This window comes from Rhipicephalus microplus, chromosome 10, assembly GCF_043290135.1.
Source record: "Rhipicephalus microplus isolate Deutch F79 chromosome 10, USDA_Rmic, whole genome shotgun sequence".
Taxonomy (NCBI): Eukaryota; Metazoa; Arthropoda; class Arachnida; order Ixodida; family Ixodidae; genus Rhipicephalus; species Rhipicephalus microplus.
The window spans coordinates 43,498,475-43,518,699 of record NC_134709.1 but is presented as its reverse complement, the minus strand read 5'-3'; the positions used below and the strand labels follow the sequence as shown (position 1 = coordinate 43,518,699).

General features: G+C 45.2%; 1 protein-coding gene across 2 annotated transcripts in view; it reads right to left on the bottom strand.

Annotated features, from left to right (window-relative positions):
- Positions 1-20,225, bottom strand: part of LOC119180887 (uncharacterized) — a 459,598-nt gene that overhangs the window by 147,396 nt on the left and 291,977 nt on the right. For both annotated transcript variants that reach the window (XM_075875563.1, XM_075875564.1), the window contains 2 exons: positions 13,153-13,337; positions 9,734-9,818 (listed from right to left, as the gene is read on the bottom strand). In XM_075875563.1, coding sequence (XP_075731678.1) covers positions 9,734-9,818; positions 13,153-13,266 — 199 coding nt within the window. In that variant the 5' untranslated portion in view covers positions 13,267-13,337. The remainder of the gene's footprint in view (positions 1-9,733; positions 9,819-13,152; positions 13,338-20,225) is intronic.

Genomic DNA, 20,225 nt, shown 5'->3' with positions numbered 1-20,225 from the left:
CTTCAGCGAGCATGGGAATGATGGGTAGTACACGAATTCGTCTAATCTCCGTGTTTCTGGCTTCGTTTGTGTTGACGTGGTTTGGAGCTGTTTTTCTCACAAAACGAAAATCAGGAAATGTTCAGCGGTTGCACTTCACCACCTTATTCCTTTAGGTTTACCTTTTCAAATCGGGTCACGAATTTCGGAAGGGTTCGTTCTTTCCTTGGAAACAAAACCGAAACGGCAATGAAAGAAGCCACAAGCACGACTCGCCACCCTAGAGTACGAAGACTATAGGCGAATCCGTCTACTGCCCATCGTTCCCATAGTCGCTGAACGATCGCAGCGCCAGATTTCCCTCTAGTTAATTTTAGGCAACTCCACGCTCGCGGGTATGTCGCGCGTTCGCACTCTCCTCCTTCTCTCTGCAACAGCTTCGCGTTACCGGCGTCACTCTCTCCACTTCTTTCCTACCACCTGCTTGCGCTCGCTCCCCCTTTGCGAATGCGCGTCCCCTTTGCTTTCTCGCCTCTTCTGCGCTTCCCCTCTCCGGCTTCGCAACGCCGACGTAGGCAGCGTCTGCTAACGTACGCTCGCTCCCCCCTCTCCTCTAGGCATTCCTCCTCGACAGCAGACGCAGGCAGCCTCTGTTAACGAGTTTCTTGATTGAAAAAACCGACTGCCCACACTGCACATCCGTTTACTGGCCAGCCCGTAAATATAGGCACTGGATCTTCACCTCCAAGGTAGTGTCAGAGGGAGATTTCTCCTGTGCGTTGTTGAACAATAAAAATTCGGAGCGTGCGCGTTAACTAAAAAGTTACACCATCTCCCCGAAGGGGACCATGACATGATGCGGAGCATCGCGGGAGTTTCCAACACAACGTACACGCGATGCATGGTAACGATACAATTTAACAACGTAAGAACACGCACGGTTCACCGCAAAGGTAACACCGCAAACCGGTAAACGCCGCCGTTAAAGACACCGTTGAAACTCCCCGTGATGCTCCGCATAAACCCACGGTCCCATTCGGGAAGATGGTGTTTTTTTTTTAGTTTTCTTTCGGAGGGGGGGGGATAAATCCTTAAGTTCAGGAGGCGCACCTCCTTGAAGTGATCATTTTTCACTCTCTTCAACTTGGCGAACAAAAATTTCGGGGTTGGAGGCACGGGCCCGGTGCACCAGCCCCTGGCTACGTCACTGCATGCACATCCACCGCGAAAATCGCAGCTTAGTCAATAGGATGTTTTCGGTTTTATTTGTTGCAACCTGCGACTGTTTACCGAGCGGCAGAATGTATGAACTGTATAGATTTTTCAGTTATCTGTGGTTGTCGGGAGCATAAAGTTCGGTGTGCAGACGAGCTTTCAAATTATGAGAGAAAGGGCACTTAATTTACACAAGCGGTGCCTCGCTTACGTCGTTTGGCTTGCTCACAGCCTTCCACGCCGAAACGGCATCTGGAGGCAAAATACGACGCCTGAAGAGCGCCACTAACCAGGCTAAATGATGATTATCTGTATCACTACTCCGCACAGAGGTCTATAAAGAACAAGCGGAGTCTTTGCGGGCACGTGGTGGCAGCACTAGACAAACACGCAGCATGGCAATATAAGGCACAACGGCGATGAAGATTAGGAGAAAGTGCGCGACTTCGAAAGAGGATTAGATCCTAATCGTAGTTTTCTTGACAGAAGGTGGTTCGCTTAAAATATGATACGATTGACTTCCTTAGCTGCACCCCGACAGGTTACGCAGTAAAAATATCTGACATTTAACGTCCCAAAACCACTATAAAGTTATGAGGGACGCCATATTGGAGGGCTTCGGCAAATTAGACCACCTTGTGTTTTTTTTTTGTTTTTTTTTTACCGCGCACTTTAATATAAGTACACGGACGTCATACATTTTAGCCTACATCCAAAATGCGGTCGCTGCGGCCAGAATTCGATCGCAGGACCTTCAGGTGAGCCCTCGAGCACCATAATCACAAGAACGTTGTGGTGGGTGGCAGCGTACACAATAAAAAAAGTTTCAAAGACCATTTAGCGAAATCCCCGCGAGACAAGGCTGTTGGCTATTACTGGTTTTAACGAGGAAAGGGAGTTGAACTACTCACACCGATTTTTTTTAAAGATTTTGCGTGTGCACCTTTACACGCACGAAGAGACGCACAAAAAAGTTATGCCCCCCCCCCCCCCTTCCAGCCGGCGTATAAAAAATTGCCGCCCACGTATTCCCACAGGGGGGGGGGGGGGGGCGGGGACTCGAGTAATTGGGTCACTGCAGAGTTGTGGTGGTATTGTGTTGATGTTGCGTTATTCGGTATTGTTTGGGAATGCATCATTGTTATTTGGTCCTTATTATTCTTATTTATTGAATCAAGGAGAAACGTTGCCTCCACCGAGTGGTGGGACGCTTATGTTGGGTTGTGGCCCACTACCGGTTGAAGGTACTGTTGCTTCCAACGCATCTACTCGAGTCAAGCAAAGCCTCAAGTCAAGCTAAAGCCAAATAAAGACGCTATTAATTAAATTCCGAACGCACGCTCCAAGTGCACCTCCGTAGCGCTGCATCAATTCTTCCTTAACTCATGATCGTTCTCCATTGCTCATCTTGTTTACTTTTTTTTCTCAGTGCAGTCTAAAAGACCAGAGATAATCATTGCTCCATCGCCATCGCGATCGATAGATCAGCGCACATATAGAGTCCCTCAAGCTTGATTCAATCACCAGACCCGTGGAGGAACGATGGGCCATCCTCGTCGGTAGAGTGATCCACCACTCGGGGATGGTAGGAGAACTGATCATCTTGTAGGGATGCAGCTTTCCGGTGGGTTTCGTCGGAACAAGTCCCCTCTTGAGGCCATAGAGGTGCGGGCCACCGTAGTACACGCAGACCCACTCCTTTGAGGCGTCATTGTTAGAATGCTTCACGCACTTTTGCCAGTATTCGCGTGTTTCCAACTCGGGCCATCGTACGATGTCCGTTACGCAGTGATCAGTAAAACGAGCTTTCGGCAACGTTAGCACGCGCTCGATGACTGGCTGTTTTCAGAGCAGCCAGTCTTAGACTTCCGGAACGTTCCAGCCAGGAAGCGACGAAGGCACTGCTGAAGTTTCTGCGGTGGTCATCCGGACTCGCAAAACGACTATGAAACTCCCGTGTTTGAGTGTGTGCGCGTCTTATTTTCTTTTAACAATTCCTGTTTCCTTTTTTTTTCTCATAACCTTTCTATTGCATTTTCCCTTCCCAAGTGAAGGGTAGCAAACAGGAAACTTTATTCTGATTAACCTCTCCGTTTTTAACTTATCCTTTCTCTCTCTCAGTGAAACGACCTGACATACCATTGTAATAAGGGTTGCAGCGTAAGCACGAAAGTGCTGGAAGAAAAGGCAAACAGAAGGCGAGTAATGTAAGGCAAAAAGGACAACACGAGCGCTGTGTTGTCCTCTTTGCCTTCCCTTCCGCGCTTTCCGTTTGCCTTTTCTTCGAGCACTTTCGTGCTTGCGCGCAACCCTTATTGAAATGGAATTTAACCAACTAGCCCAAATAGCCGTTCTTCTGATCCGACAGACGTCAACATGGGTCACTGCGAGTGGTCAGTGGTCCAATGCGCATACCACACTGATGGGATGTGGACGCCAACCTGAGTCTCGATAGTTTGTTTTTGTTAAGTAGAAAGAGTCACCATCGGCTTCCCTTTGACATCTAGAGTTTGAAACAATGCCTACGGCAACAATTTCATTATTTCCTTCTTTTAAGCTTGGCAGGACGTGCACACACCGACATAACTTCGTTTAGTGGCTTAACGACGGCTAGTGTTGGCTGGTATTGAATTATGTGAGCTAACCTCCGTACGCCTACTATTTAAATACGTGAAAATTTATATGCACACTCAATTAGAAAACTGACCGCGCGTCACTTGGCTACGTAAGACGGTCGTCGCAATAAATTAATACGTAAAGTTGAATAACCTTTTTAGGCGGCACATGACCCTACGCCCCGAAGGCAAGTGTCTTCACCACTGGGCTTCCCAAGTTCGCTGCCAAAACGCGAGTATATTTGAACCATACGGAACATTGTACGCCGGGTGCAAAACAAATGTGAAGTGAGATTACTTTACTTGAAGTCTTCGTTGAAATTTGCGGTAGCGGAAAGAAAGTCCACCCTGCCATAACATGTAAAATCGACGTGGATTGTGTGCATTGAACTGTGTGATAATGCGCATTGAACGTGCCGCACAAACTAAACTTGTCAGTGCCTTGACTAAAGTTTCTAAGTTCACGTACGCGAAGTTATATCCAGAGTCAAGAACTCTGTGCAACTTGTGATTGACCTGTAGAGTTTTGCAGCACGAACACAGAAATGGCGGAAGGCATTTCCCAAACCTCCCCTCTACAAGCCGAAGCCATCATATATTACTACGTAATACGTAATGCGTACCAGATAGTACGCGTTTAACAGGTTAAAACCAGCGCCAGTTGCGACTTCACATCATCACACACTTGTGATTTCGTCAACCAATGTCTTACGATACATTGTATTTTGTACCTTAAATATCGTTATGGCACAATTATCGGTATTGCACTCCTACTGCTGCGTTTTGCATTTTAATAGCTATTATAGCAGAATACGACCAGTATCGTGCAGTACTAACATTGCACGGCAATCTTTTTCTAATATGTATATTGCCACGGTAACTTCATGTTGTATTGTGCCTCTCATTAACTATAACTACATTAGAAACAGTATACTGCTTCTTTGTCATTACGATGTTATTTTTTAAGCTTCCTACCACTCCTTACAGTAAGATGAGCTGACCCTGAATTTATCATTAACAAACTAACAAACAAGCAAGCGTTCACTGTTGCACGTCAAAGTCAATCCACTTTTTTTTTTTTACAGCGAAAGCTGTTATGAGATCAAAACTCGGGTTACGCGCAGTTGTCCACCACCGCCGGTGTCCGTAACCACATCACGCGAAATTAGAAAAAAAAAAAACAAGCACCAAAGACACAGTGGGGCTCGAAACCCGGGTCTGCTGGGTGCCAGCCCAGTATTCTACCATGAACTACGCTGGTGCTTGTGACTTCTTGGCAAACTTGCCTTAGGCAGGCTTGATGTCGGGAAAGCAATGGCGTTAATACGACTTATAAGGAGTTTTAAAACGGCGACATAAAAGCCAGTCGCCACACAATGCGAATAGCGTAACGAGTGGGGAGTGCAATGCTCCAACCCATTACAAGAGCTTGTTCTTGTTCCCCTATTAATTGTGGCGCATATCCACTTCAGCCATAATTCCTCATGGTTGTCAGCCACTGCATGAACAATCGGCATGAAATTCCTTGCAAGTTTTTAGCGGATACCACGCTTCTCAGAAGAATGACGAAATATAGCATAGCTAATGCCGGCCTACTACCGAAAAGTTTATTATTAATGCCCTAGTGGGTATCAAGCAAGTGTACTTGTAGTATAGTTACCCAATTAGTGTTTCGAAAAGGCTCTGAAAGGCCTCTCTTCTAGCTTTCGATGCGACTGTGCTGGTCCTTCCGCGCAGGCCTGGCGTATTTTTATTCCTTCTGCCGACTCTCCCTATAATTTCGTCCCACTTGTGGAGCAGCAGGATTGAGACGAGCGTTCCAGACCAACCTCTCAAACTAACCTGTCATTAAGCTGTTCCTTTTCTCTCTCTCTCCTTCTCCTCTCTCATTGGAAATTATGCAAACCCAGGCTATATCCGCAAAGTCTAGTGCTCCAACAGGTAGCGCCAGTGCGGGTGCACGTCAGTCACAGTCGCCTTCACGGGTCGCGAGCGCGAACCCCGGCTGTGCTCATCTTTCGCAAGAAACCGTCGTCGTCGGCAAGACGAGACGACAGGCGGGGCTCCGCGGTTGAAGTAATTAAAACGCGACGCTAAAGACGGGACGCCACCGCACGGTGTGTGAGTACGCCTTCACGGACGCTGAACAGTTTAACGAGCTGTGTGGCGTCCTCGTCTTCGGGTTACGAGACCCCGCGAAACAAGCCTGCGTCGGGATAACGCTGCGACAGCTATAGCTTCTCCTCCGCCACTCGGCGACTTTCGTCGGCCACTGGTGCGAATGAGCAGGGCCGACATGTGTCGTCGCTGTAAAAGATAGTTACACCTGAAATATACAACGCCCTCCTCCTTCTCCTCGCTAAATTGGCGAGCGAGCTGGAAAAATGCGGTGTCTCGTCGCGAGGAGCGAACTTGTGAAATGCCTCCGTGAGAAACTCGAGTCTTTTCTCTCTCTTATATATATATATATATATATATATATATATATATATATATATATATATATATATATATATATATATATATATATATATATATATATATATATATATATATATATATATATATATATATATATATATATGCAGTAGACACGATGATAGGTGGATGGATATATGGACGGAGAGATAGATCAGGTTGCGGTTCATGCCACGTATAGCTATATAACACGCAGTAAAGTTAAACACCATCACTATGTATTCAAGGATTAAATTTCCCTCCTGCCTTAATTTTGGCCACTAATCAGATAACTTCCTCCTGGTTATTTCTAACCGCTTAATGTTCATTTTGCCTTTACTATCCCAGAACCCCAATGCTTTGAAAAATTCCGCGCCATGTTCTTGATGTAAGGTGAAGCCCTTTACATAACATTATGAAGTCTCTCTCTCTCTCTCTCTCTCTCTCTCTCTCTATATATATATATATATATATATATATATATATATATATATATATATATATATATATATATATATATATATATATATATATATATATATATATATAACACCAAGGGCTAGGTGCATAATAGTCCGTATGATGTTTGCTCAAGGAAGTGTTCACGAAGGACACTTCCGACACAGGCTTACCAGGGCATGCGTACTAATTTAATGCGACAGTCTCGGATCACGTGCCCAGCCAGCGCTCCCTGGTGGTTGCCGGGATAACAGTCCAAGCATAACCGTGAAACAAGAAGTGCATTTCAGAATATACCCTTTTCATAATTCACCAGTGCGCTTCCCGGCACTGCATTTTTGCCCTACTAATGGCAGCACCTGGACGTCGTACTTCAAACGGAGACCAGGTCCTAGTTAAACACGCGGCGGCTGATATATTTCGCGGATTAATGTCGAGATATCTAAACCTACAATTCCCATGTCTCAGCGCAAGTAAACTGCGCTTGAACACTCCGTTCGCAGAAAGTGACTAGCCGCCATTAGTAGGGCAAACTGCATAGCAGGAAAGCTAGCGTTACAATTGTGAATAAGGTCTGTAGTCTGAAAACTGAAGTGAACTGTCGAGGCCCTTGCGGTACTACATTTCATGACTGCGGCCTGCCTCCTTGGGTGAGTATACGAGACAGCTGTGGTATAGACCATTTTCCGTAAGGCATATATGGGGCGCCATCATCTTGAGCCGCCGTTGTTTTCTTGCTTTTGCGTATCGCGACGTGAATCGATAGAGAGTTATAGTATACCGGACTTACCGGGTTACCGGGTGTACCGTGATACCGGAATCTAAGTGCGCATGCGCAGATACGTACGTCACCCATACCGCTTACCGTACACACGGTAAGTTTTCACGTTACCGTGGTAGCGTAGGTGTACGTAGTGTACGTAGTGTACGTAAACAAGGCGGCGCTCTCGGACGCCCGGTTCGAAGCGATTTTGGCGTACTATGTTAAAAGATTCCCCTTATTCGCAGCAAACGACTGTTTAAAATGGCCTCGCTTGCCTTCAGTTAGCCTCGACGACCGAGTATTACGGATAAGTTGGCGTAGTTTTTGAGATAGCTTTCCCATTTGGAACGCGTCTAGGCCTAACTACAAGAGATCGATGTAAACAAATCGGCAACAGGGATGCTTTTGTGTTTGGTGCCTGGTTCGTATTTATTTACTTTTATTATCACTACAAGAAAATTCTAACAATGCTTCGCACGGTGGCATAGGCAAACATTCTCGTTTTCTTTTCATTTTCGCTGTTTAACTTATTAACCATCTAATAGGTGGCGCCACCATCCCAGCTGAGGCACGTAAACCACGTAAACGCTATCCCGCTAAACTATAAGGCGCTGCCCGTGCACAATGAACGTTTGCTGCACGGTAACGCCCTTCCCTTAACCTATGCTATCACGCTAACGCTAAACTATAACTGTCTAATAAAGGTACGAAACATCGCGTGCACCAACGCAACCGTATTCATGCGTATGCGTCTAACGTAACGCCGTCTATTCAGTTGGTAAAGATACAAAACACAGAGGTTAACAACGGAACATGGCGGCACTGAAAACTATATCCGTAAAATAGTCGATACGCTCGCTGTTCTTCATCATCGCGATGAAAAAGAGTGGCCTGGCGCTCTGTTTTCAGTGCAGCCCTTGCGCAAATAGACACCACCAAAACTCCACTGCCTGTCAAAAACGATCAAACGATGTGAAGTGCATCGTAGCGCGCTCCGCGACACTTTCGCAGAGACAACAGGGTGCAGCCGGAACGAGAGCAAACCCAGAAGCCTCCGTTGCAGGAACTGCGGGCGTACGCTGCTACTCAACGAGTGCGTCATCGTCGAAACAAGCTGTAGGAACGGTGCACCGTCGTTCAAGTTGTTTACCCGTCGAGCCTTCGCCACTAGGAGTCGGATGGGTCAAACAGAAAATGACGCCGAAGTAGCGTATACGACATCTTGCATGCTTGCGTAAAACGTAGTTCTTGCGATGACATTGGTTGCTTCCCAAGTAGCAGTAGTTTCATTGAGAAGTGAACATGTATACTTGCTGACCGCTGAGCTCATTTCGTGTTACCAATGTGTCCCTTCTGTCTTTTAGAATTATATTAAGTGACAGGCTTTTCAATTTATTTGTTGTTCTTAAAGCTTTCTTAATCACGTGTTCTTCTAATAGTAACGTACAAGTGCTGGCTCCATGCCATGTTACAAATTATAGTTTATCTTTTTATAGTTGCTTTCAGTGATGATCTCATCTATGAATTAGTTGTTTCTGAAATTGTTTCAATAACATGTTTTGATAAAAAGTTTAAGTATCGTGTACAACATTAGCCATGTCTGATTTTGTGTAAACAAATAAGGTTTTTCTTTGTGTGTGTGGCTTCTATGCTATGGCCTCTGAAGACATTGGATGCATTCTAAAATAAATAAATAAATAAAAAATAAATAAATAAATAAATAAATAAATAAATAAATAAATATTCGAACACTATTCCACTGAGCAGTTTTTCTCCAAAATGGGCCAAATCCAGAACCTTAACTAACTCGAATAAGGCCCTATTGAACAATACATACTCCCTACTTTTCACTAAAACCGTATAAGCAAATCATTAATTATTGAGAATTAGCAATTTAATATTAGGCCTCCAACAGAATTATTCAACAAGGAAGAAAGCAATGGCTGCCTTCTGCTCTTGTAGGTACGACACATCTTCAGTGTTTAGCACAGAGCTTTAACGACCTGACAAGATGGGACAGGCACTTGTGTGTGCAACCTTCATATTGTCTCGACTTTAAAAATCTGCACTTAAGATAAGGATGACAGCGCGTGCATGTTGAGTGCAGCTTAGGTAATAGAAAAGCTCCGTTTGCCATTAGCGTTTCACCAGGAGCTCTAGATACGTTACATTTAATCTAAGGCGCGATAGTGATTAGTCGCTTAAAAGCAGCATTTATTGATCCAAGAAAGCGGCGTTCACTCACCTTGCAGAACCGCCAGAAGTCGTGCACGGGGCATCGTTTGGAGTTGCTGCATGCAAAGTTTCTTGAGCTCTTCCAGTGGGATGTGCTGATGTCCCCGGAAACCAATGAGAAAAAAAAGAAAAGAAAAGAAATACGTGGCATGCACATGGAACAGTCGCCAGGAGAGGCCCTCGCTCAGGCAGCAGAACAGATAAAAGCAAAGCTTGCAAAACGTATCGTAGTGCAAATTGAAAAAAAATTTATAAAAGGAATGCTAACTATGCGGCACTAAAGATATAGAATCAAGAATTCAGGCATTCTCGCAAACCTTTGAACTCTAGTAATTAAAACAACTAGTTAACTCAAGCAACGCAAGTCAATATACGTCAATTGGTGTTGTGTCGTCATGTTCACCAAAGCCTGCTGATGTGCGGACTGCGGTTTGCTTTGTGCCTTCGTTTGTATGTAAACTTGTAATAACCAGATTGCGTTAGGGAGCTCGTTTCTCAGAAATTTCGTTGTAAGCGTTCGTTCTCGGCGTTACTAGGTTGCGAGCAAAAAATCGACGTTATTCATGAACAGAAATTCGATATATACGCAAATACATCAATAATAGAAATTACTCTGTTCGAGTGGATTGAGTGTACTGTCTTGTTGAAGTGCCTTACTGAAATTGCGCCTAGCCAGTAGACCAACCGTGTTTTTATAGCGAAAGCAGTTGTGAGATAAAAACTCGGATCGCGCGCTGCCGTAGTTGTTTGCCGCTGCCGCCGTCACAGGTTTCCGTAACCACAACGCACGAATATATAAAAAATAAACCAGTACCAAACACACAGTGGGGCTCGAACTAGGGTCCACTGGGTGCAAGCCTAGTATTCTACCACCGTGCCACGCCGGTGCTTGGGACTTGTTCGCAAACTTGCCTTAGGCAGGCTTGTGTCGGAAAAGCAATCATGTTAATACGACTTATAAAGCCTTTTAAAACAGCGAAAAAACAACCAGTCATCGCACAATGGGAAAACCGTAACGAGTGGGTCGTCAAATGCCCCAACCCATTACAAAAGCTTGCTATTGTTCCCCTACTAACTGTGGCGCATACGTGCACTTCAGGTACGATTTCTCATCGTCATCAGCCTCTCCATGAATAAGTGGCACAAAATTTCTTGAAAGTTTTTACCGGATACCACGCTTCTCAGAAGAATGAAAAAAAATAGCATAGCGAATACTAGCCTACTACAAAAAAAAATAATTACTGATACCGTTGTGGGTATCACGGAAGTGTGCTCGCAGCAGTTATCCAATGAGTGTTTAGAAAAATTGCTCTGAAAGGCCACTCTTCTAGCTTTCGCTGTCAACGTGCTGTGCCTTTCGAGCAGGCCTGGCGTTTTTTTTTCGCTCCGCTCAAGGGTATTGTGAAATGTCCAAACAAAAATGAAATGGAATGAAGTGACAGCTCAAAAGTTTGGTTTGACTCAATGGTGCATATTTTAGAGACGCATAATGCAAACGCCATGAGAAAATATTTCAGGTCATTCAGAGCTATCGGCTCTTTGAATCAAGGAACGCTGGCATAGTTGGCGAACAGTTAGTATAGTGCCTGCGGTTGAACTCCTGCGAACCTAGTTATCACCAGCAAAAATTACGTTTGGTTAGGTTTGGCAAAGGCTATTCCTAAAGTTGCTCGTTAAGGTTAGGCTTTATAGCAGATATGACGGTGCATCTTGCATTGTTTCTGTTCTGCTCTATTCTGCTGCAACTGTCTTGCTCTGGAAAAGTTGGGGCTAATATTAACTCGGCTACTCTATAAGTTTTACAGCGAAGTAAAGAATAAATAACAAGTGTTACCCAAAATGGACAATAAGAAGTTAAAAAAAAAACGTAACAGCAGACTGAAACAAGTTAAAATAACATGGTAATGCACAGTTTGCTTGCAGAGGTTTACACTGCATTAAAGCGTCTGCACGTATACATTTCTAGTTCCGCCCACAGTGTAGAAGTAACAAATCATTACGTCTGTAACAACAAACCACGGGCGTAGGCAGAAATGCTTTTTCGGGAAAGGAGGGGGGGGGGGGCATCTTTTTGAAATGGTCATTTTTTGCTATGTAAGCCATGGCGAAAAAAAAAAAACATTTCGTGGGCGAGGGGGCGGGGAATTACGCTCTTGCAACACATAGCTTTATGTAAAAAGTGCTTCTTCATCATGTGCTGATAATGTCTTACGATTCATCAAGTAGTTAGCAATGGTAGCAACACTGGCTTCTCTCTGACGTGCTAATCTGGCTAGGTATAGTTTGTTGGTGCATTTTTAAAACCGTTCCGTAACGTTACACAAACTAAAACACTTGAAGGCTTCACGAAGGCTGCTTAACGTTTAATAATACATAGATTCGGGAACCAGTTTTTTTTTATTGACATAATAAACGTAGTGTGAGAGAGACACCTTGAATAAACTAGGTAACTTCTGCTTCCTGTACCACACTTGGTGTTGCACTACGACCACTACACCAAGCGACGATGTCAAGCGACGGCACGTCGCACGATTATGTCGTCATGACGACACGAACTTGGAACATATATGACGTCACAGCGTAACATCATGACGACAAAATCGAGATTAGGACTAGTTGGTAAACGTTCATGTTTAAAAAAATTATCTTGAAGCGCAACGAAGACGCGGACAATGGAAGTCGACAGGACAACGCTTACACTATCAACTGAATTCTTTATTGGTCATAAAAAAATAATTGCGCAGCACATAGCCAGGTCACGATTGCGCTGCATGATAAGCAGTACGCATTTCTAGACAGGTAACAGGTAGTGACTGTCATAGGTTTGCACAAGAAGAGGGCACATGGGACAAGAGGGAAGGGAGGGGGGAGCCAGCCCCATACACCGACATCATAGGGAAGGGGGGCGCTGCCCCTCAGGGGGGGGGGGGGGGCGCAAAGTACACCCTGTACATTGACATACTAAAAAGGGGTGCACTACGACGAACCTTCGCCCCCGCTCCCCTGAAAGGGAATTGAGCACACGCGTGTAGTGAACGGGACAACTACTAAATGATGTGCACCATAATAGAAATCTTGTGGTATACTACTGACAAGAATGCTTTTTGTTGCCTCCTGCTCTGCTATACATGAGCGAAGTTTCATGTATCTGTCTCAGTAGATTGAAAAAAAAAAAAATTCTGACTAACAAAGAATCAGTTATGAGAGTAAGCGCTATCTAGAGAACTTCCTCTAAACTCATTTTCAAACATGAACGTCAAAGAAAGACGTCACCAGTGACCTAGAGCACGTGGATTTTGTACCACTTTATTCACCTGCTATGTTTCGCTCAAGGAGCCGAACAACAATGCAAGACACTCGAGGGATTCGCCTCGAAAAAAAGAAATGAGAGAGAAGTCAAATCAGAGTGTCCTGTACGTAATCGCATACCTGCAGCTCGAGTGGGGTGAGGATGTTCAGTTCGTCGGGAGAGAGCGCCCCGAAGGCTTCCTCCAGGAGGTGCTCCCGGTGGTCGACGAACGAGGACAGGTCGTACCAAGTCATCCTAAGGCCGCGCTACTCAGTCGTTCTTGTCACCACTTTCACGAGGAGGAACGGAAGTAGGATCTCCGTATCTGTAAATGAAGGTTACAAGGGTTTTACGACAACGTCGAATCAACCACCCGTAAGCTGTTTAAGGAGGGCAACAAGAGCTGCGATTTCGTTGGAGCTTAAAGGATGTGACCCTGCAAGCTAAAAGGTAGCAGAAATGCACGGTTGATCGTAAGCTGTGCGCTTGTCTTTAGAACAAGCCACTCGGACGCAAGGATAGCATGCGGGAAACCCGAAACCACTTTGAAGCATAAGTCGGCGAACTAACGCACGAGCTGACTCACTTAGACTCAGATTGAGCCGCGAGTCTGAGTTAGTCCGGGTGAGCATCATTTTGGTGAGCTTGAGTCTTAGTGAAGCCTGTTGAGAAAATTTTTCATGATTTTGAGTACAAGTGACTACGGTTGACGTAAATATTCGTGAGTCTGAGTCCATGTGGGTCCCAAGCGCGAGATGTGTTTCTCAAGTTAGTCTAAACGAGTTCCACTTTCTTTTGCTGGCCTTTGCTTTCACCTCATTTACTTCCAGCGGTGTCCAGATTACATGTGTGCTACGCACCTTGCTGCATCTCGTGCGCGTTGGCGTTAAAACGACTTCATTATGAACACCTAACGAATCAAAGTAAATAACCTAACTAAGTTTTAACCAGCTAAACATATAGCTCATATAAATTGGCTGAACTTAGTAATGTACATATCGTCACAGACTCGTAGGGCGATGAAGGTATACACCCGGAGCACGCTTTATACGCCAATTCGGCGGCCACTAACGCTGCGAAAACAGGTGTGCTAGTTTAATCCCGATCTGTCATTTTTTGTGAGATGGAGTCTATTATGATGTCCAACCAAGCCACTCACTGACGTGTGTTAAGCTACAAGAACGATCCACAAATACGATGTCATTAGAACACCGAAACAAAAGCTCTCGAATCTCAAAAAAAAAAAAAAAAACGTTTACTGGAAGGGGCACATATGGGCGAGTTGCTGATCGGTGATTTTAACGCGATAGCGTTAAAGAGCTCGTGTAACAGGAATTCCGCAGTCGGCGTCCGCACCGTTGGTTGTGAGCGAAAAACCGTCCGTGGGCGAAAAATCGAGAAAGAAGCTAACGAAATAAAGAATAGAATTTTCGGTCCTATTAAGGATGGAACCCGGGTTGTTCGCCTGGCAAGAAGGTGTGCTACCACAAAACCAAGATGTTACTTGCAGCTGCTTCGGGAAAAAAACACTACACAAAAGCCATGTAGTGGAAGCAGTCTCCTTAACGCATATTGTTCGGCAGGTGTCACGACGAAAACGAGCCCATTTGACGATTTGTAGGCGCATTTGGGAGGCCATCAAACTACGTCGACAAATGCCAGGATAGTGCAGCCATCGCCGCGAAAAACACACAGGAACTTTCAAACAGCTCTAAAAATGGACCACTATGTCTATCTAGCGGAAAACACATCATGCCTTTCGAGAGGCGTTGATCACGCAAACAGCAAACGCTAGATAATATGCTGCCATCTGTGAGGCATTGTGAGAATCTTTATGGTCTCCGAGATGGCAAGCGCGCGGCGTGTATCTTGGAGGCTGTGCGACTCTTTCTTTAGATCATAAACCTGTATGTACCATTCGCACGTGCGCGAGTGTGTGTCTGTGTGCCATCTGTGAGACTTTGTGAGACGTTGTGAGACATTGAGCCGGAATTCACTATCGCGTTCAACTATTTAACGCGAAGCTTAAGGGTCCCCCAATTTTTGTCAAGGACAGCTCGGAATTTCAAACAAGCACCAAACGAAATATTTTACATTTCGGTTGCCTTCGTAGCAAAAGCAACTCTTCAAAGAACGCGCAACCCCACGGGCTTGCGCAGCTCAAACAGCGAAGTCTTTCGAGTGATAACCCAACTACGGCAACCACGTATGACAGCCTACGCTGTCAACAACTACACGCAACATTCGTCGGAGGCCTGGCATGCGAAGCACCTTGTTGTAGGCGTACACGTAAGTATACGGCAAAGAGAGTTTGCGGTAAAGGTTCAGTGTGGTGGATAAAGTGTGTACGTGCCACCCCTGCGACAGTCTCAAACACGCAGTTGGGTTCGTGGAGTGAAAAATTTACCCACGCGACGGATCGTTAACGCCTCCAGCGCGCGGCCCAGAAGCCGCCGTTGTGAGGGTTGATTAATATTAATAACTCGCCGCAATTAACCCGCATACACAACGCCAACTCTTTCCTTCCCTCCTGCTTTTTTCCTTCGCGATTTCTGTTTTAACCATCTTTCCTCGGGAGACGCTCGGTGCAGCGAGCAAACAAACGCGAGTGCTCGGGCGAGGTGTGGGAACGTAATTACGACGACAAAGCAACTACCAGAAAATGTCGCAACGTGTGGAGCGAGGGTGTGTTCTGCGGAGTGGGGACGGGGCGCAGCGTTGGCAGCGGTCGAACAGCCCGCGCACTTGGGACGCGAGGAGAAACGTCGAGGCCGACAAAACTCTCGGTAGAGCACGGGTGTTTTCGGTGACGCGAGCGTCAAGTGATACTTTTGTTTCTCTTACAAGCACTTTCGTTTTGCCCCGAATATTCAGAAAAACGTCAAGAAAATAAAACTGCCCCAAGATCGGTGGTTCTAGTACAGGTTAAGATTTGTACTAGATTCACATGATATTGGAGCACAAGTTTATTTAATATAAGAACAACATAACTGACGTTAGAATTATTAGAACAATCGGATGAGCTCCTTTCGAGAACTTACTGCGCACCTGTGCTCAAGAGCTGCGCAGTAATGAAACAAAGTTACCCTAAAGGATGCACCAGGCCACACGATTGCCCCGTACAAGTGCCACTACCAGACACCTAAGAATCAGGCATGCCTGCTATTTTCTCGGTACATTAGTTCCCCACAGACAAAAAGAGCGGTTTCACTTTCATTAGACCGTTGGCAGACGGCGTTCTGTAAGTTGTAGAGTCTCGCTTACGCAGCAGCAAACAATTTATTGACCTTAATGACCTACATATATATTTACGAACGTGCTGAACTACCATCTGGGCCTCTTTTTTATGTGTTAATGAGCCAGAGACTTGAATGTGCCACTTGGGTGACTGATTTATTAGTGGCACGAGCACCGAGATATTCTCTCGTTTATCATTTCTTCCGAAAACTTCCGGTGAAGCGACTTGCTTCCGGTGTTTCGAACCTGGTTAAGACCTGCACCTGCCGGAGCAGGTCTTAACCACGGAAATCCGCAGGTGGCCACGGAAATCCGCTTCGGGCAGTGCGCCGAAACACAATGGTAACCCAGGAAACACACCACCACACACTAACGCAAACAAGCTAGTTCCACTACGAGACACCTTAGTCAAAGGGTTAGTCACCTTCAATTTTTTAAACCTTAATAACTCATCTATAGACCTTTAATATGCTGCGAGCAGGATCTAGCCGCTCACTCTTTTCTCTTTTTTTCTATAGTTTGTATTCCTCTGTCTGGAGTCAACATAAATGTATAAATGCATAGAAGGATGAAAGCGGCACGGAGAAGGTAATGAGATGATGATGACGATGTAGCTGGTATCTGACTCAAGTAAGCCTCTAATGCGAACAGCAACGATATCCACGAGTGCAAACGACGATCTTCCGACTATAGACTTCAGAATCATGAAACCTTTTCTTTTTAAGGTCGATGTGTCGTGAAGCATGAACAGTCAGCACGGAAAGCTTAAGAGCCACGGTAAACAAGAAAAAAAAATATTTCAGCTGCTGTCCTCAGCCTATTGGTATCTAAACTTTTGGCGCTGACTTTTCATTTTTTGAACATGCCCGCTGCACAAGAAAAACAGGCCGGACGAGTCAAAGACTGCGCATTGTTTCGATGGCCTACATAGCGTCGATCACGTAACAACAACAACAACAACAACAACAACAACAACAACAACAACAACAACAACAACAACAACAACAACAACAACAACAACAACAACAACAACAACAACAACAACAACAACAACAACAACAACAAATAACGTTAATTGTAGCATCTGCAGAAACACACTCAAAAGGCATACGTACTTTCCATGGAGACAAGTTCTGTTTCTCCTCTATATTTCATCCCCTTTACCCCATCCCCTGAGCATGCTGTGTAGGTGACCTCCCCTATGAGAAACCGTTACGCCACGGCACTTTCCTTTTTTTCCTTTCAATAACCCTGTAGGAGACAACGGCGACACTCGAGAAATGAGGCATTGTTTACTCGACACTAAAAATTGCTATGTGGGCAACTTTCCGCTGAACACGTGGAAAACATTGTGCGGTTTTCATCTTCCCTAGATTCTTCACGCAAAGCTGGCTTCGGGCCAGCTGTCTTAGAAGAAAAAAAAAAGTTAAAGAAACGCTGCACCAAAAAAAAAAAAACATTTGACGAACACGCATCCGGCAAAGTTGATAGGCGAAAAGCTCGAGCGGTTAGCGTCTGTACGCGACGAAGAGGCTTAGAAGAGGTTGCGCGAAAAGCATCAAGCAACTACACAGCGTGAAAAGCGTCAGAGTGGTGTTAAGTATAAAGAAACGACACGCTGTGAAGTCTGCGCCGAAAGTTAGAAAAGATGAAGAGCCTGTTTAGACTCGTCGACGGGTCGGTCGATGCCCGCTCGCGAGCAAAGTTCTCACACCCGCGCGCACCCCGTTTCACTCCGAGGGTCCCAAGGGGGGAGGCGCCTAAAACGCGGCGGCCGTGTATGCGCTATAGCTTTCCGAGAGCGTGCGCACGCGCTAGAGCCTCGTCAGAAAGTCAGATCTCTCATTTCTTTCGTTTTCATTTTCACTGTTGTTTTGAGTCGGCTAGTCTTCTTTCCGCAACGGCTCCTGCTCCCAGCCAACGAGAGTGCAGCTTTTCTCTACGAAGAGAACACACGTGTGTGCGAGCCACCACCTACTTCACGAAGTCGCAAAGAAAAGACGCCAACGACCGTGCTAACTGGCCAAGCAACAAGTTTCTTTTTTTGAGAAACGATGTGTACGTAACACGCCGAAGGTAGCGGAGCAGTGATGCGCGGGTTTCATTTGTAGTACAGCGGCCCCTGGCGGACAGCTAGAAAACGTGTCAGTTTTCGCTGGCTTTCCATAGAATGCAGGAGAGATGAAAGAGAAAAATGTGTTTGTACTGTAAACATAGTACTCTACAAGATAACAGCGCATCAGAGTGCAAGCGAGCCGGAACGAGGGAAGCAACTCGAGCGTACACGAGTCGTCGACGAAGGCGGGTTTTCAACTTGGCCGAAAGCAGGCTCATGAAAAGCAAGCAGTGAAAGATTAGTGCGACTAAGCCGACCGACCCTCGCGAAGTTTCGAAAAATGAATAATGTCCCACAGCGTCGGGAGAGAAGGGAGGCGGACTTGTGGCAAAAAAGCAGTTGAAATATAAGCAGCTCCCCAATTCGAGCGTGTTCTTTCTTTCCTCCTTTCTGTCAATTGAAACCTTCATTCTTTTCGTGTACCAGTTTCTTTCTTGTTGCAGTCCACTCCATCCCATTCCATTCATCTGGTCCATCCATAATTTCATTCCTTCAATATATCACGGAGATTCCAATGAATCTATGTGTTCTGTGCCATTCAACCAGTCTATTTCCATCCGTCCGTCCGTCCGTCCGTCCGTCCGTCCGTCTATCTATCTATCTATCTATCTATCTATCTATCTATCTATCTATCTATCTATCTATCTATCTATCTATCTATCTATCTATCTATCTATCTATCTATCTATCTATCTATCTATCTATCTATCTATCTATCTATCTATCTATCTATCTATCTATCTATCTATCTATCTATCTATCTATCTATCTATCTATCTATCTATCTATCTATCTATCTATCTATCTATCTATCTATCTATCTATCTATCTACCTATCTATCTATCTATCTATCTATCTATCTATCTATCTATCTATCTATCTATCTATCTATCTATCTATCTATCTATCTATCTATCTATCTATCTATCTATCTATCTATCTATCTATCTATCTATCTATCTATCTATCTAATTCTAGCTTATTACTATCATAACGAAAGCTGTGCAAGAAGCAGTAATAAAAACATAAAAATTAGGCCTAGTGCCGATTTGCTCGTATAGAAAGAGTTTTCGCCGTAAGTACAGCGCAAGCGACGCTCTTCATATGCGATTCCACGCAGAGTGCCCATACAGAAAGAAAAAAAGAAGAAGCTGTGCCCCGAAAGTTCTGACAAACAGCAGAGAAAGACATGGCCCACGCGCTGCTATTAATATTTCATCTCTCAAAGAGTGTAGTTTAGGCATAGCCTATCTGCTGAATCCCCCCCCCCCCCCTCCACCCCGTTTGCGCGCACTCAGGATTCCATAATTTCACGTCATCGTATATTCCACGCGCACTCAGCGGAAACCTCCCCGTCACGTCTCCTTCTCTGGCATTCACCCCCCCCCCCCCTTCTCTTCATTTATCCGGCGAGAATTTTCTCTGTTTTTTTAGGATTCAGCGTTAATTACGAACTTACCTAATGTATCCAAAGTACATCTTTAGTTCACAGTACATCTCGTGTAGTAAAGCGAAGGTATTAACCGAAAACCCGCGGCTTAGTGTTCCCGATGAGCACTTCTGAACGCGCGGCAGCGAATGCAAACAGTCCCATACTTTCGTTTTTCGTCGACTTTGCGCAACGCATTCTTCTTGGCATTGCGCGCAGTGCTGCCTGTACAAACAAATGAAGACCCGGTGACAACGAAAACGCAGCCCAACAGGTTATTATTGGCCAAATCCAGACTCGTTTCACACGCGTCGTGAGGATGAGAGCGCCTACCGAAAACAACTCCTCTCTTCTTCGTAGTAGCGCCCCCCCCCCTTTTTTTTTTGTTTTAGCAGCAACCACAGCCGTCGAGGAAAACAGCGGAAAAGGG